Genomic DNA, 16,762 nt, shown 5'->3' on the forward strand with positions numbered 1-16,762 from the left:
ACGAGTCACGACTCATGAGTCAATTTTGACATATTTTTAAGCTTCTACATAGTACTTTTGTATTGGCTGAATTAGAGTTAAAATACTTGATGTGTATCTTGTGTTGTTGTGAAGCTTTGAACTTGGACGATGGATCATGACATACTATTGTATGATTGTATCATTTTTTGATCATTCATTATCAATATCATTACCCCATTGCCTCAAAAATGCTCCTGCAAGAAGCGGGGGTCGAACGTACGCAACCTTATCCCTGCAATTGCAGAGAGGTTGTTTCCAATTGACCCAAAAGCAATAACAGTACAAAACATCGGGACAACCATCTTCTACTTTATGGAAAGGAAGCGAAGGGGTATTAAGAGTCATTCTGATTTTGTCCATTACATCCCACGGCCAAAAAAACAAATGAATCTTTAGCTCTATCGGAAATGGACCTGATTGTATCATTTTGATGTATTAATAATATTAAATATGATTCGTTTTGCTCTCAGAGAAAACATGTTCCAAATCTTCCGAAACTCCATAAAATCACCCTTACTAATGGTAGATGTCACAACACTAATGATTTGGTTAGTGAAATCTTTTGATTAGGATTCACACAAAGAAACTAACTAATAAGAAATTCCACCTGGTGAACCCTAATTCCGCTCTTCTCTGTCGCTGAATTCTCACAAACATTTATTTTCTAAAAAATCAACTACAAAGCATTTGATTGCTCGCGACTCGCGAGCCATGTAAACATGAAAACTTTGGGTGTTTAGAATAAGTTCAACATTTACATCAAGTAACATGAGTACATGAAAGGATGCCAAAATATACTACTGCAGAGGGGGGAGCGTTAATAAGATATAACTACTTTGCTATTGCAAATTTTTACAGTTTCCATTGAATGGAATTAGCGGATACATAATGTACAATACTTGTATAACAGTACCTCATGGATGTACACTGATATAGTACAATATGACATAAAATTGATCATGGGAAAATTTATCCATGACTTCTAGGATCAGCAACTTGGTGAATCCTTCTAGCCTCTGCATTTGAAAATTGGCCAACAACACGTGCGTGGGGAATAGAATCCTTACCACGTGCTAGAGCGTCCACATTTTCCAGCAAGTACTGTCTAGGTAGCCTGCCAACCACATTCCCTTCCTCATTACCATCTTTGTCCAAGAATGCAAAATGTGGGATGCCTTCAACACCAAATTCGTCTATCTCTTGCTCCCACTTTGTGTTGTCAACATTCAGCATCACAAAGTTCACTCGATCCCTGAGGGAGGGAATTCATTACAATTGTAAGTTCATCCCAACATATTTTAAATACTCAGCAGTCAGCAACAATCATGGTGATTCATAATAATCAGCACAAAGAAAAAGTTTCACCTGAACTGCTGTTCAACTTTGTATACATCTGGTGCTAGTTCCCTACATACTTCGCACCAATCTGCATAGAATTCCACAACTGTTGGTTTTCCGTTTGCCAAAGCCTGTACAGAAACAATAACCAAACACAAAAATGAATAAGCCACTGAAAGCCAAATTGAACAGGGTGAAAGTGTGAAACATGCCAAACATCATTTTGTTTAACACTCTTGCATAATAGAAGTGGAAGACGTATATACTCGAACTAAACGTCCAGACTAGGAAATATCTTTTCCTGATCCGCCTTTAGCACAGCATGTATTGAATAGTATGTGCAACTGCACTACTGTGCCACAATAAAAGAATCCAATTGATGAGATGACAAAATGCATATACACTAGACATATAACAATTATTGTCATTGCCCCAAAAATAGCATGGACTAATAGAACCTTCAAATGAGCATAGCATAAGAAAGAAAAGGATGGCTAAATGACATATCGAGGCATGCATTTATGCAGTTGTTATTTGTTAACCTCAGAAAAATGCTTGGCATGGAACCAAGGGAATAAGAGGACCAAAACCCATCAAGTTACGGAGTTCTACAAAATGTAGCATTTTTTAGTCAACACCATAAATTCTGAAATTAATCTCAATTTGAATATTCCACGAAAAAAATGCCCAAATCAGAATGGGGGTGGAGAAGCGTTGGACAGTTAGAGGCTACAAGACAGAAACAGGAAGACTGGGCCATCAATTATTTATCAGACCCCTAAAACTTTTTCATGTTGTCGTGAACTTGCTTTAATGTTCATATTCCAAAGCATCAAACTCAAGTTCAGTAATGGCATAATTTTGTTTAATGCTTAACGGGACCCCTCTTCCTTTAGATGACCGGACCAAGGATCACAAGAGGATGTCAAATCCTCTTGATTGATGGTCTTTTCAAGGAGTCGAGTTTAAGTATCAGAACTATTCTTCATTATTCAAAATTTAACCCCTTCATCATGCTATACCTAGCTTTGAAATCTTTAGGTGTATTATAAAGGGTAACCCTTGAACTATCATGGAGCAATTTAGCAATAAAATCAAGAGATGTCAAGTATAGTTCCAAAGCCAATACTTGCTTCAGCTTCAAAGCCTCAAAAGAAGGGATTTTAACCTTGATATTGAAACTTCTTAGTCGTCATTTGGCTGAAAATGGAAAGCAATATTTCCTAGGAAGTTATTTTTCTCATGTAGTTTCATTTCTTACAAGTTCCAAGTGTGAAATGTTGTTTGGTTGATCATGAGAAATAAAGTTTCCTAAGCAAACTTTCACTTACATAGGGGGACTTTAGTAAGCAATTACAAAGTGGAACTTCCTATGAAATACTAACCAAACTATTTTCTTCCACTTATTCGGAACTTCTACTTCCCATGTTTATTTGTGTCAACCAAACAAGCACTTAACTGGAAGAGATACGGAGACATGGTTGTGGGTTTTCAAAATTGGGGTCCTAAACGGGACAAGGATTCATTTTTTTTACCATATGCAAAAATAGGAAAGTATTAGTCATACATGTTAGGCCAAGAGATTCTAAGTGTCCTGTGCCCATAGTCATACCCATTTTTTCTTTCAACTCAGAGCATTCGACACAAATACTAGAGCTGAGACACAGCTCCAGAACGTAATAGGCGTATGTTGTCAGAGATATCACAAACATTTATAGTGACTTGCTTTTAGCTTCTACATTAATTTACCATTAGTATAACCCATGTGGTGAGCAAAGTGTAAAAAGTCTCAAAGACCAACTTAAGGAATTAACATGACAGAAAAGACAAACCGCTTCATATGGCTGTGCCAAGGCAGTGAGGTCTCTCAATGAAACACCAAAATCTAAACGTGTTGATAAGAAAAGCCCTAATGCCGCAACAGTGGAAAACACAGCTATCCTCTTGTTCACTTCTTTGTTTGGAAGTTCAGGAAGGCCAGCATTAGAAGAGGAAGTCACAACTTGGCCTGATTTGTCATTAGACTCATTACCTGAACTAGGTTCGGCAGATGGCTTCTCCTGGACAAACCAACAAACATTTAGGAGAAAAGAGGACAGTTAGAAAGAAACAAATAAACAGTGGACACTTTACCAAATGTGGAAAAGGGTGAAGTTCTCTTATTTCCATCACAAAAGTGCTTGATCTTCCGCCTCATCAAGACTTCAAATCAAGTAAACCTTTTCACTATGACACTTTACCAAAACATCGGTTGGCTAATGAATATTACGGAGAAAGGTGATATGAAACAGAAACGATAGTTGTATGACCACCATAGCAGGGAAAATGTAGTCACTTAGAAACACTAGAGAAGTAGGAAACAAGAGAATTTCTGTAAAATTTAATCACATAGAAATTATGCCTTAGGACCTGAAGCTGCTAGGACTTAAAGAATTATGTTGCTCAGTGCGGAATATATTAAACATCATCCAACTGCATTGCATTTACTAAAATCTAACTCGCAATCTCAACTTATGAGATTACCCATTTGACACTAGCTATGAGCGAATGGATTATACTATTACTACAAACGTGAGCTCAGCCTGCAGCCTGCCTGCAATATAAGTGCTTGTCTGATTGCGCAGAAAATCACAATTTCCTAAATACTCAGGCCCTAAAAGCTAAATCTTACAATTAGGGTATACTCAGGCCCTTTGTTCTGATCAAATATTGTCGCCTTCTTTAATTCAATAATCCCCCTCCCCGCCCGACCACAAGTAATTCTCTTATTTCCATCACAAAAGTGCATCTTCTGGCCCATCAAGACTTGAAATCAAGTCAACCTTTTCACTATAGCCTATAGGTTTAACATGACACTTCACCAGAACATCGGTTGGCTAGTGAAAATTATGGAGAAAGGTGTAGAAACAGAAACGATAGTCGATAGTGAACCTTGGCTTCTGAATAAAAAACAGGCTGTATGATCACTGCAGCAGGGAAAATGTAGTCACTAAGAAATACTAGAGTAGGAAACAAGACAATTTCTATAAATTTAATCAACATAGAAATTATGCCTTAGGACCTGAAGCTGCTAGGACTTAAAGAATTATGTTGCTCACTGCGGAAAATACCAAACATCATCCAACTGCATTGCATTTTACTAAAATCATTAATTGGCAATCTCAACTTGTGAGATTACCCATTTGCCCCCCACAAGTTATTTTAAAGCGACTGATCAATTCCACAAGAAGAAGATCTACAAAATAAGTCATTGAAAACTACGTTCCTTTGTCTTGGTCCCAATTCAAATCCGCTATAGCATTTCAAACAATTATTGAGTTCGCGGAACACAAACATCATCTTCAAGTTCAGATAGCAGGACAGTGAACAAGAGGTCAGAGTTTAATGTTATTTACTTATTTATCACAGCTACACATTTAGCATTGAGAATTTGAGACATACCTACCGTTACAGGAGAAGAATCTGAGGGAGTAGGGTTGCCTTGGCATGCAATGGATGGAAATCTCCGTGTTCTGATTTGAAATGGTCCAGGAGATTTGAAGAGTATCTGAGAAGAGGGGTAGAAATTACCAACCGGAGAAAATCTCTGACCACTGACCAAATTCGGAGAAACTCGAGCAGCCATATGTGGTAGTAGAGCCTCTAATGACATCTGGTGAAGAATTAAAAATTATTCAGTATCAACTTTAACAATACTAAATATTTGATAAAACCTATTAACACTCTTAGACAAAACTAAAGTCAAGAAAACTCAATTTTAATAACCAAAACTTTCAAAATCAGGTGCACTGTGTGACACAGTCTATCAAAGGATGGAGGAATAAAATCAAAGTGGGTACCAAATCTCTCGAACTATCCAACAAAATTATACCGAGATGGGATGTATAGAACATGCTGTAAAATCTTCATTCTTCACTAAAGTTAGAGAAGTGTGTATTTCCTAAATTTCGAGAGCATGACTAACATTTGAAATGCATGCTAATTCCAAAGCTCATGACTAACATTTTTCAATTACCAAATTCATTTTTCAAACCCTAGTATTTCATTCACGCAAAAGAACAAAATTACACTTCATCCATCATGTAAATTATATACGGAGTAATACGAAGTATGAATTTTTTAACCAAAAATCGAGTGCAGTGAATAGGTTAATCCATTAAAACAAAGAAAATTCATCCCAGGTAGCAAATAATTAGGTTTTAGGCTCAGAATTAACAACTAAACATGAAACTTTTGATGTTCTTTTGCTATTTGATTGAGAAATTGAAGTTCCTCTATCTAAAACAGTAAATCATTCAAAAATTGAAGACAAGAACAAGCATAAGTACATCAATCGAGAGGAGAGAGGGCTCACAGTTGTGTATTGGCGACGGTGTTACGTGTGAGGTGAAGTGAAATGGAGATTTGTGGATGAGGTTCGTGTACGTCTGTAGAAATCAGCCAAATTTCCAAGTTTCCTCCAAAAAAAAAATATCAGACCGAAGCAGTGCCGCATGTTAGGTTATGGTTTTTTTACCAGGTTCGGTTTGATTTTTTTAGTTAATGATCTTCTTTAATTTTATTTTTCTGATCTGGCCTGGTCTGAGTTTATTATTTTAAGTAATTGTTTCTTTTTCTCTTATATGATATGATCTAATTTTTTATAATTTCTTCTGATAGAATAAAAATAAAGGCTTCTCTCCCTCTCTCAAACCCTAGTCTCCATTAGTGAATTTTGAAGGGGCTTCTATCGATTTTATCGGTGGAAAGCCCCGATCTTTTTATTTTGTTGTTCTTATTCTAATTTTGTTTGAGTTTTAGGGTTTTAATAATACTTCCTCCTTGTGCGAGGAATTGTTCTCCCTCGAAAGACAGGGTTTTTCTTCTCCTTTTAGGGAGAATTTGCTTAGGTTAGAGGATCCTAAATTTCTGGTATACGAGGGAGAATATTATTTAATTTCACAGGAGAAATTGATTCAGCGATGAAAATTTGTGCGGTGTCGCAGCAGATGTCAGTTCTACATCTACAATCAATTGAATCTGATTTAATTCAATATCAAAATTACAACAGATCAAAAGACCCCCTCGTTGAAGGGTGTATCAAACAACGATGTGTTAGAGGGTATACAAGATGTTCGATGCGCGATGATCGTAGTTTTGCAGAAAACGAGTTTTATTTGATTCGATTTGTTATGTATTTGATAGATTCAGATTTATTTTGTAGATGTCGTATGACTTTTTATTAATGAATTAATTTTATTTCAAAAATAAATAAAAATAAAAATAAAATAAGGTGAAGAGAGCAGAGACTTACCAACCCGATTCATGTATATGATGTTTTTTTCTTAAACTGAAATTGAACATTGCAGTATTTAATTTGGCCAAACTTGATGTATTTTCCTTAAAAAGCTAGTATTTTTTTTATTTCACTCATGCCCGGAATAAAATACACTGCAACCAACTATTGTTAAATTGAACTCGATCTTAAAGTAGTGTAGTGACTTGTACATAAAAAAGAACCTGTTGTACTTGTATTACCCTAAGAACACACACAACCTTGACATTGAACTTGGATCAAGTGATAATTGACATGACAATATGACTACAATGTTGACAATATACAAGGGTCAAAATTTTATTAACTTGACCCGATCGGATATGTGACACAAGGTCAAGTTCATTAAAATGGGATGTGGGGCCACATTTTTGCGCAACTTGCATGGAGTCTAGGCAATTGTTGCTTCCTGTTTGCATACGGAGTATTATTCTAGGCTAATACGGAAATATCACTTTGTATTGTATTCACGCATGCAATTTTTTTTTTTGGAGGGGGGGGCTCATGTGGTGTTGTCATGCATTGCGATGCATTTTTTTCCCCTTGTAGAGCTCATGTGGTGTTGATGAGTCATATTTGTATAGGGTATTTTAGGCGCATTTAGGTTGCATTAATAGGCATTTATATCATTTTAGTTGCATTTAGGATCACATTTGCATAAGTTATCGTTGTCGTACTCTATTACGCCCCGTTTGTGTTTTCTTAATGTTTCAGGTGATTTTACGGTCATTTGGATGCTTTCGGAGTGTTATGAGTTGATATGGATGATGAACGGATGGAATGTTGACTCGAGGATCATTGCATGTCTCTAGGGATAATTTTGAGTCAACAACGAAGCTAAACGCTATTTTTCTAAGCATCAAAATGGACAAGCGTTCACTCTTTTGATGATATCTCAAGTTCTACATGTCGGAATGAGACGAATTTGATTGGGCTAGAAAGTAGACTTCAAGAGCTTTCCAACGACAGGTCACACGTCCTTATAGGCATTGTAGAACAAGAGTTATGACATAAACAAGATGGCTCGACTATCCGATTCGCCTACGGCCCAAAACGCAGGCCCAACTCTCCTCCTTGGGCGCGAAAACCAACGACCAACCAGCGGGCCCGCTGGTTTCTGCGCCCAAGTGATTTCCGCGCGTGTTTTGGTCTTCGTGATCGTCCAATTAAATCTTAGCTTATGTAATTGTTATTTTTTCCTATTTTGTTTAGAATTTGAGAAGCATATAAATACTTCAAGGGAATGCTTTTATCCCTCATGCTTTTATTTCCTTTAGGTTTTAATTCTCTTGGAACTCCTCTCTCACGTTTTTTTTCTCTCTTTTCTTTTTCATGAACCATAGTTTTTCTACAAACTCCATTAATGTAATTCTTCGAGGTATTATTGATTTTCGTTTTTATTTTATTTATTGCTTTTAATTATGTTTTCATTCTTAGATTTGATTTTCATTGTTCGTTTCATGATTGAGTAGTTTCTTTTCTAGGGTTTGGGAATCCATGTTTACATTATGAATCCTTATTATTATTGTTGATGGTTTGATTATTCATTGATATTTCTAGTTGATTAGGTTTATATTGTTAATCTTTGCAATCTGATCAATTGTTTGATTAAATCATGCTAATAGGATTTAGAATCGAAAGATCAAATTTTAGAGGCTTACCTACAACTAGCAATTCTGATTATGTTAGCGATCGTACTGCATATGTTGAATTGAGAGTGTTAAGACCCGACCGTAGGATTAACTTGTGCTCTAGATAATTTGAATATTTGAGTTGTTGATGATGTTTTGATTGATTCTGAACTATGAACATGGTGAACCGTTGCCCTAGATCTTTTAGTTTATTTTTCTATTTATTTTAGTTTAAACATTGAATCCTAAATTTCGTGACATTGTTAGTTTCGCCATACCTTGGAAGCTAGATTTAAATAGCCATCTCTCTGTGGATTCGACCCTGCTTACCCTACTACATTGTTAGGAGGTTTCGTTAGGATTTTATTTTTGACGGGTGTACGACAGCCTATCAGGTGTTTCCATCTATCTTACTACGGTACATGGAGAAAAGGAATGAAATGCGGGATATAGATGTTCATAAATCATTGAAAAATGATCTGATTGAACATATATGGCATACTTTTCAACCAAGGGGAGGGGGGGGGGGGCTCATGTGGTGTTGTCATGCATTGCAATGCATTTTTTTTCCCTTGTAGAGCTCATGTGGTGTTTCCATCTATCTTACTACGGTACATGGAGAAAAGGAATGAAATGCGGGATAGAGATGTTCTTAAATCATTGAAAAATGATCTGATTGAACATATATGTCATACTTTTCAACCAAGGGGAGGGGGGCTCATGTGGTGTTGTCATGCATTGCAATGCATTTTTTTCCCTTGTAGAGCTCATGTGGTGTTTCCATCTATCTTACTACGGTACATGGAGAAAAGGAATGAAATGCGGGACAGAGATGTTCATAAATCATTGAAAAATGATCTGATTAAACATATATGGCATACTTTTCAACCAAGGGGAACTTAATCAAAATAGTAGTCAGTTATGTATCAATTTTGATTCATTGTGCTATATATGTATGGTTAAGGTTATACGTTACATTTTTATTTATATGTATGTTAATTTAATTTCATATTTATTTATTTGTTAAAATTAATAATTGTGTTTGAAGGTGAATTTAAAGTGGAGTATATGTAAAAGTAAAAAAAATCAGGTAAGAAAAATTAATGACCTTGAGTCAAGATTGTAAAAGAAAATGGGGGATTTAAGTAAGAGGTATATCTCCCTTCAAAAAAAAAAAAAAAAGAGTAAGAGGTATGTCAAGGTAGTGGAAGTGACTGGAAGATGAGATGGAAGAATGGCGAGAGAGATATTATTGTTCACTTGATCGAAGGTCAATGATGTACATGGTCTAATCAAGTATAATGGTTATTCTTTACAGGTGTCACTAAAGCACGCGGTGAATCGAAATTTACATAAACGTTGTAATAGGCAATGGAGTATATGACTATTGTTTTTAATATGTGTAGAGGTTGCACTATGCACACTAGCTACCATGAACCCAACGAACAATTTGGCAATGAAGAGCCAAAAAAACAATGATACTACATCAGACTGGTAAAATAGGGGAAGATTTTGTATATTTATAACATTGTCTTGTGAAATTGAAATATTGCTTATAATTGTTAGGCAATCGATAGTTTGTAATTTGTTCTTCGTTTAACAAACTACTCCGTATAGTCTAAGATTCCCAGATTAAACAGAAACATTGGGCATATCAAGTCTCAAATTCGAATCTCAGATCACCTAAGGTGGGATCCAGGAAAGTGGAAACCATCAGCTACACAAGAATAAAAACTTTAAACACCAGGTAATCAAAATGACTGTTCTCAATTAAGGACAACGCAAAAATAATAGCTGTGTTTTGCGCCGAATATGTATACAGTTGCGTACAAGTACTTGTCAGAGGTTCATGTTATTCAACATCAGATGAACCTGACCAAACTAATCACCACAAGCATCAATGGTTTTCTCTTAATGTGGTTCATTTCATTTGGGTATATCCTTGAGAAAGTTGCATCTTACAACCCGGGCAACGGGAACTGGGTGGTTAGAACTTCAACTCTCCTTTGAAGGTCTAATAAACGATCTCTCAACGGGAAGTCAGGAGACGCCACAAACTTCAAGAATTCTTGGAGTTTTGTTTTGGGAATTAACTTGTTTGCTTCGAGAGTTAGTTGGACTCCCTCGTGAATAAAGTCGGCTGTAGCAACAAACTCACTCTCTTTGAAACCTCTAGTTGTCATGGCAGGTGCCCCAATACGTATACCACCAGGTACTAGGGCACTCTTATCACCTTTTTACAAATACCCACAACATTGATTTTAGCACAGATGTTCGAAGCAAGCGAGAAAGAGAGAGAGAAAGAAAGTACATAAATGAAAAGTTTGAAAACTACTCACCAGGAACAGAGTTCTTATTTAGTGTGATAGAAGCCATGTCAAGAATTTTCTCAACCCGAGCACCATCAGTTCCCTAAAGAAAAACAACGACTTAAATCAGACAAAATGGAAGATGGGATTCACAATCACATAGTATGAGCCTATGAGGTCATTGAGGGTTGTTTATAAATAAATCTTAGCAAACACAACCTATACAAGTGGTGTCTAACTGTTAGAAGTGAAACAACGGGAAATTTGTCACTTACTACCTACATCGTTGGCTTTGTAAATTACTACTTAAAACAATAAAAAAGTTGTCATTTACTACATCATTTTCTGACACGTGATTACTATTGCTATCTTAGTCCGTTTTCCAGCCAAAATAGCTGAAATATGGCATTTTTTGAGTCTAGGTAGTAATTTTCAAAGTCGCTCATAGTATAGGTAGTAAATGACAAAATTTCCAATCTAACCGGCATTTGAATTACAGCTCTCAGCAACAAGATTCAAGAACTTGGAAACTCACCAATGGCCTTAAGTCAACTAGAACAAGGTGGTTATCGCTCCCACCAGAGACTAGTTTGTAACCCAATTCAACCAATCGGCTTGCAAGAGCTCTGCAGTTTGAGACCACCTGCAAGTCATCATGCCCTTAAATATCAGTACAAAGAAACGGGCATTAGGACAAAGTTTTGAGTCTTCTTATCAGAAGACAAGGTTTTTACATTGTTTTGGTATGCCTTAAACTCTGGAGACTGGGCATACTTCAGGCAAACAGCTAGTCCTCCTATAGTGTGGTTATGTGGGCCACCCTGCAAAACAAATTCATGACATCCAAATCTTTTAAACAAATCAAATTATGACAGTTATGTTATGCAAGATAGAGATATACAACAGGGGGGGAAAAAGGTGAATTCAAGAAACAGTAACACCTCACCTGTAAGCCAGGAAAGACTGCATTATTAATGGCAGATTCTAAATCAACACCGAAAATGGTATCCTTCTTGTAGAAGATCATTCCACCTCTAGGACCTCGTAGAGACTGAAAATCATTACACGGTAATTTTATCACAATGATGAAAGATTCATGTGGCCAATAGACTGATTTTAGCAGAAATAATTTGATACAGGACAACACCATTGAAGTTCTTCTCCTATGTTGTCCCTTCATTTTAAGAGGGAATCATAGGGTTAATGAACCAAATTCACAACTCTTGAACAAAATGCTATTCATTTTTACAAGGCGGAGAATCTGAAGACTGAACAAGGTTCAGGTTACTATTTTTGTAGTCAAGAGATAGTATGGAGATTTCGATACTGATGGAGAACTATTTAGGGGAATTTAAAGGCAAGGAGTCTGTATGAGGCGAGAGTGGGGCTTAGAAGACATGGCATACCTCTTGTTTTTTAAGAAATAAAGCACAGATATGGAGTGAGTTGGCCTCTTGTTGCACTATCATCTATGATCCGTCTAAAGAATTCTAAACCGTAAATTGAAACATATGATGATTCCTTTTCTTTTCCAAAAGACGGGATCTAATGGGATCTTTCCATAACACCACAAAATACTAGACACGGGAATTTCACAACTAAGATCTATTAAAAGCTACCTCTTCCTACATCTTCCATGAATGAACCCTTAAATATTGATTAGCACCTCAAGAGCAACTGGCAAATCATAAACTGGGTCACAGAAAGATTGACCAGCACTATGTTGCCTAAACAGAGTTTTAGAGAACGGAAAAGAACTCAGTGTCAAAGCCACTACCCTTAAAAGCAAATCCCGGTCCTTAATTAATCAACCAAACGTGGAACACGTGTCCAAAGGTAACATAAACATAACTTTCCGGTCCATTATAGCAAACAGTGAGGAAAGTTTAGACGTACCTTGTGAGTTGTTGTTGTCACTACATCACAGTACTCAAATGGGTTACCAACCACAGAGGCAGCAACAAGCCCACTTATATGTGCCATATCCATCATAAGAAAAGCACCGACAGCATCTGCAATCTTGTATTTTAAAACAATACATTCAATTAGTTACACGCAAATGGAAGCAATCAACACATCACTTTTAGAGGGGGGGAGGGGGGTGTTCATACAGTCATATAAAACACATACCTTCCTCATACGAGGATAATCAAAATCTCGAGGGTATGCACTAGCACCAGCAATTATGAGTTTTGGTCGAAATAGAGTAGCAGTTTTCTCAAGCATGTCGTAATCGATCAGACCTTCTCTTCGGATAATAATTAGTCAGAGACCAAACCCAAATAAGCAAACACAAATACCCACCAAAAGTAAAATTAAAATACCTGTAGATTCATCAAGCCGATAAGGCATAGATTCAAAATAAATTGATGTGCCTGAGACTCGTCTTTTAGGAGTCATGAAACCATGGGACAAATGTCCTCCATGAGGTAAATCTAAACCCTGGATCAGTAGAAATGGATTGATATAAGAGCAACGAACTGTGCCAATATGACCAGTAAAGCCATAGGTAGGGAAATTACTTACCATGATACGATCATGTGGATTTAAGAGTGCAGTGTAAACCTCAAAATTAGCAGGAGAGCCAGACAAAGGTTGAACATTTACACCCCACTTCTGTCCATCCAAGTGAAATGCTTCCAAAGCCCTTTGCTGACAGAGGGTTTCTAGCTCGTCAATGTGTTCATTGCCTCCGTAATACCTAATGTAGAACAAGTTGTAAGTGACAAATCGCAACAGACCCAAAACATAAGAATCAACAGTAGTGACAATGTGACATGCACATAGCTTGGCCAAAGAAAGTGTTACCTTTTACCCGGTAATCCTTCGGAATATTTGTTAGTGAGACAAGAACCAACAGCCTCCATGACGGCTTTAGATGTAAAATTTTCAGAGGCAATGAGTTCCAGACTTCTAAACTGCCTATCCTTTTCCTTGCCAATAATGTTATACACTTCTGGATCAGCATCACTCAGCTCATTATCCTCAAAACTGCTCAGATCATCTGAAATGTACCAGAAAATAGCATGCTTGAGGATAATTTGTCCATTATATCAAGGATTTATAACACAGCATATGCACACTATACTAATTCAAAATTTTGGAAGCCTGCACAGGCGTAAAAAATATACGATGAATAGATTACCAAAAAGCAGCTAAAATTTGGGGGGAAAGATTAATCCTGCTTATTTGGGATAGCTCTAAGACCACATGCAATGGTAGAAGTAAAAGGAGACTGTTAGATTACATGGTTATAAACAGCGACTAAGATGAGAACTCCATGAGAACCACGACATCTATTGACCGCCATAAATACCAGAAAAAGGTTATTCCTAGAACCATAAATTTCACAATCCAAAGTAGCTAAAACACAACTCACAACCACTCTCGCTCAGTGAAAAGAACAATCAAATTAATTCTTCAGCAAAAGCAAAAGGAGATTAGCTTCCAAAGGATACATTTTAGTATCAAATACTTTTCCTACAATGAGCATAAATGCATAATGTCACTAATCGTCTCCCAAGCATCAAGTCATGCGACCGGGGCGCAGCCGTGGTCTAGAGGGTGTCCTTGGCTGGACTAGGAGGGCAACACACTCCCCCTAATATTTTGGAATGGCCATAAATGTCCAGTGAACACCCGATTGACAGTAACGTAACAATAGGCCGTTTGGTGGATTAAACAAGCTCCAAATGGGCTAAAATTTGGGGGTTTGTATTTTGGCTCAATGAAGACAATGGTCAGGCCCTCGAGGCCCGAAAATATGGGCTAAAGCAGCAGCAGTTTTGGTTGTGCACAACTTCTAGAGTGCTCTGGATGGGTCTTAGGCATTTTAGCTTGGTTTTGTGTGGAAGGTTCTAGATGGGATGTGTCTAGAACTCTTTTGTACAGATTTGTGTAAAAACGTCAAATGAGAACTTTCTAGAATAATGGAACATTGGAGAGGTCATATAATGTTCTCCTAGTGAGTTAAGGAGCCTATAAATAGGTCCCCTCGTTTATTTATCCATTAATCCAACAAAACATTTGTAAACGCTCTCAAAATAATCAAAGCACTCTTTGGAACTCACAAGTTGCATAACTAGAATTAACGCTAGGATATAACACAAAAATGAGGTTCTATCAAAAATATTTTTTGTAAAAGTAGAATATTAAAAAAAAAATGGTAGTACCACCATTATTTTGATAGAATAAATTATGGATTATGCCGCGAATTTATAGTTAATCAGGGTGAATATTGGGAATTTCAATCATTTTGAATGCTAGTGAAAGGACGATAAACAAATTAAGTGTGTGGTTTTGGATGATTTGATATTGAATCACTGTTTCTAATGCTTAAGGGTTCTTAGGCCAGAGTAAAAATGGTATTAGATGTTGACATCAATGTGCTACTTACTAATTTTGGTATTTTGGTGAGGTTGGCACATCGAGCCACGTGCCTCCTGTTGCACAAGTTCAAGACCACAAATAGTGCCGATTGATTGATGTGGATTCACTTGATATTTTATTTTTTGTTTTAAAAAAGAATAGAAATGAAACTTCTACTGGTTTATGATCAAGACGAAAGCAAGTGACTTTTACTCCAAATAATCGATTTGATAGGTGAAAGGAGAGTAGTAGAATGTCAATATTGAAGTTTAGATACGATCATCTTAACGGGATTTGGGATAGAAGAAGTAAGTGGCAATTGAGGATAAAGTATATGCCTAACGATGTACAATAATTCGCAGGATGTAGTAAAACATTGATATGCTAATAAAAATTTGAAAACTAGCTATTGGAAAAATTGTATCAATCTTCAAAATCAACCAGACTCAACAATACAAACTCACGATTTCATAAACTAAATTATCATGTGTAGATAAATAGTCATATTTCATTTTCTCGTTAATTGTATTCCATAATTCTTGTAATTATTATTCGTAGATAAAAAAAAAAAAGTTTTCTATTGTAATTAGAGTTTGTTGATGCGAACTTCATAAGTTCAATACGAAAGCTGAGTAACTTAGAACAAAAACAAAATCATAACCAACAAACAAACCAATACACAAAATAACATAAAAATTACAACAACAACAAAAAAAACTAAGAAAAACAATCCAATAGTAACAAATCATCAACCAATTAGAAAAGAGGGCAAACCTTGAACACCAGGAGCAGGAACAGAGACAGACGAGGGTGGTCTACCAGTGACCAAACTATTGGAAACGAAAGAAAATCGAGAGATGGGTTTTGAAATTTTGATTGAATTATCAGTAAAACTAAGATTGTTAGACCCTTTTAGAGAGCAATTAGTAGGATTAATGGAGATTTTGGTACATGGGTATTGAATTGAACCCATGATTTTAGGGGTTGCTGCTCCAGTGCAAGCTTGCATGTTTGATTCTGGAGAGAGAAAATGGAGGTGATAGAAAAGGGAAAGCTTTTAAGGTTTGAGGGAATGGAAATGTCAAAAAAAATGGCAGAGTAGAGTGGCTTTGGAGTTTAAAAAGGGAGTCAAAATGTCAAAACCCTAACGTCGTGTGGCTTTGCGCGCCGGTTATGGTTTTGATTCTATTCTTTTTTTTACCTATTGCGTTGGTCCTACCACGTCAACGAGAAACGCCTGATTTGAGGACTGCTGTTTAATTCTTTTAAAATAGTTTTCGAACAGGTTTAGCTTACTAATCAACGCGTGTCTCACTTGGTTAAGTTTCAATTTTAGATGAGTACTCCTCCGTCTCTTTTTGTTTAGCTTATTAATGTGGGTTGAGATTGAGATTCCTCTATTTTTTTATTTAAAAAAGAAAATTTACGTTTATTTATAATATTTTCACGAAAAATATTTAATGTCCCAATGGAAAAGTGTGAGAGATTAAATAACTCAATGAATTTAATTGGTTAAAATAATTATTGGACACAGATTTTGATAGAGTATTATGGCATTTATGTGATAATATAAAAGGAAATGTAAAAAACATTTTGAAACACCAAAAAAGAAAAACGTAAAGAAAAAAAAGAGACAGAGGGAGTAGATTAGTAAATTACAGATGAGGACTAATCCTATGTGTGTGCGATAAAGATGATTGACTTTTATACATAACTCATTTAATGATTGAGATGTTTTTCATATTTTTATTGTGTTTAATTTGTCTAATACTTCGTAGCAT

General features: G+C 36.2%; 2 protein-coding genes across 3 annotated transcripts; both read right to left on the reverse strand.

Annotated features, from left to right (window-relative positions):
- Positions 1–754: 754 nt before the first annotated feature.
- LOC110789253 (thioredoxin-like protein HCF164, chloroplastic) lies at positions 755–5,871 on the reverse strand. 2 transcript variants are annotated; one of them, XM_021993899.2, is made up of 5 exons: positions 5,714–5,871; positions 4,805–5,011; positions 3,192–3,419; positions 1,387–1,490; positions 755–1,273 (listed from the first exon to the last, which is right to left on the reverse strand). In XM_021993899.2, exons 2-5 carry the CDS (start codon positions 5,009–5,011, stop codon positions 991–993), a joined length of 822 nt encoding a protein of 273 aa, XP_021849591.2. In that variant the 5' UTR covers positions 5,714–5,871; the 3' UTR covers positions 755–990. The 2 variants fall into 2 exon arrangements, with proteins under 2 accessions (XP_021849591.2, XP_021849592.2); XM_021993900.2 differs by having other exon boundaries at positions 5,688–5,813.
- A 4,181-nt stretch (positions 5,872–10,052) lies between these two features.
- LOC110789254 (serine hydroxymethyltransferase 3, chloroplastic) lies at positions 10,053–16,104 on the reverse strand. Its single transcript, XM_021993901.2, has 11 exons — positions 15,756–16,104; positions 13,422–13,617; positions 13,140–13,314; positions 12,938–13,055; positions 12,744–12,856; positions 12,510–12,632; positions 11,560–11,664; positions 11,348–11,434; positions 11,149–11,256; positions 10,644–10,716; positions 10,053–10,537 (listed from the first exon to the last, which is right to left on the reverse strand). The coding sequence occupies exons 1-11, from the start codon at positions 15,988–15,990 to the stop codon at positions 10,263–10,265; spliced, it is 1,608 nt and encodes a 535-aa protein (XP_021849593.2). The 5' UTR covers positions 15,991–16,104; the 3' UTR covers positions 10,053–10,262.
- Between the last annotated feature and the right edge of the window lie 658 nt (positions 16,105–16,762).

Source organism: Spinacia oleracea, chromosome 1, assembly GCF_020520425.1.
Source record: "Spinacia oleracea cultivar Varoflay chromosome 1, BTI_SOV_V1, whole genome shotgun sequence".
NCBI lineage: Eukaryota > Viridiplantae > Streptophyta > Magnoliopsida > Caryophyllales > Amaranthaceae > Spinacia > Spinacia oleracea.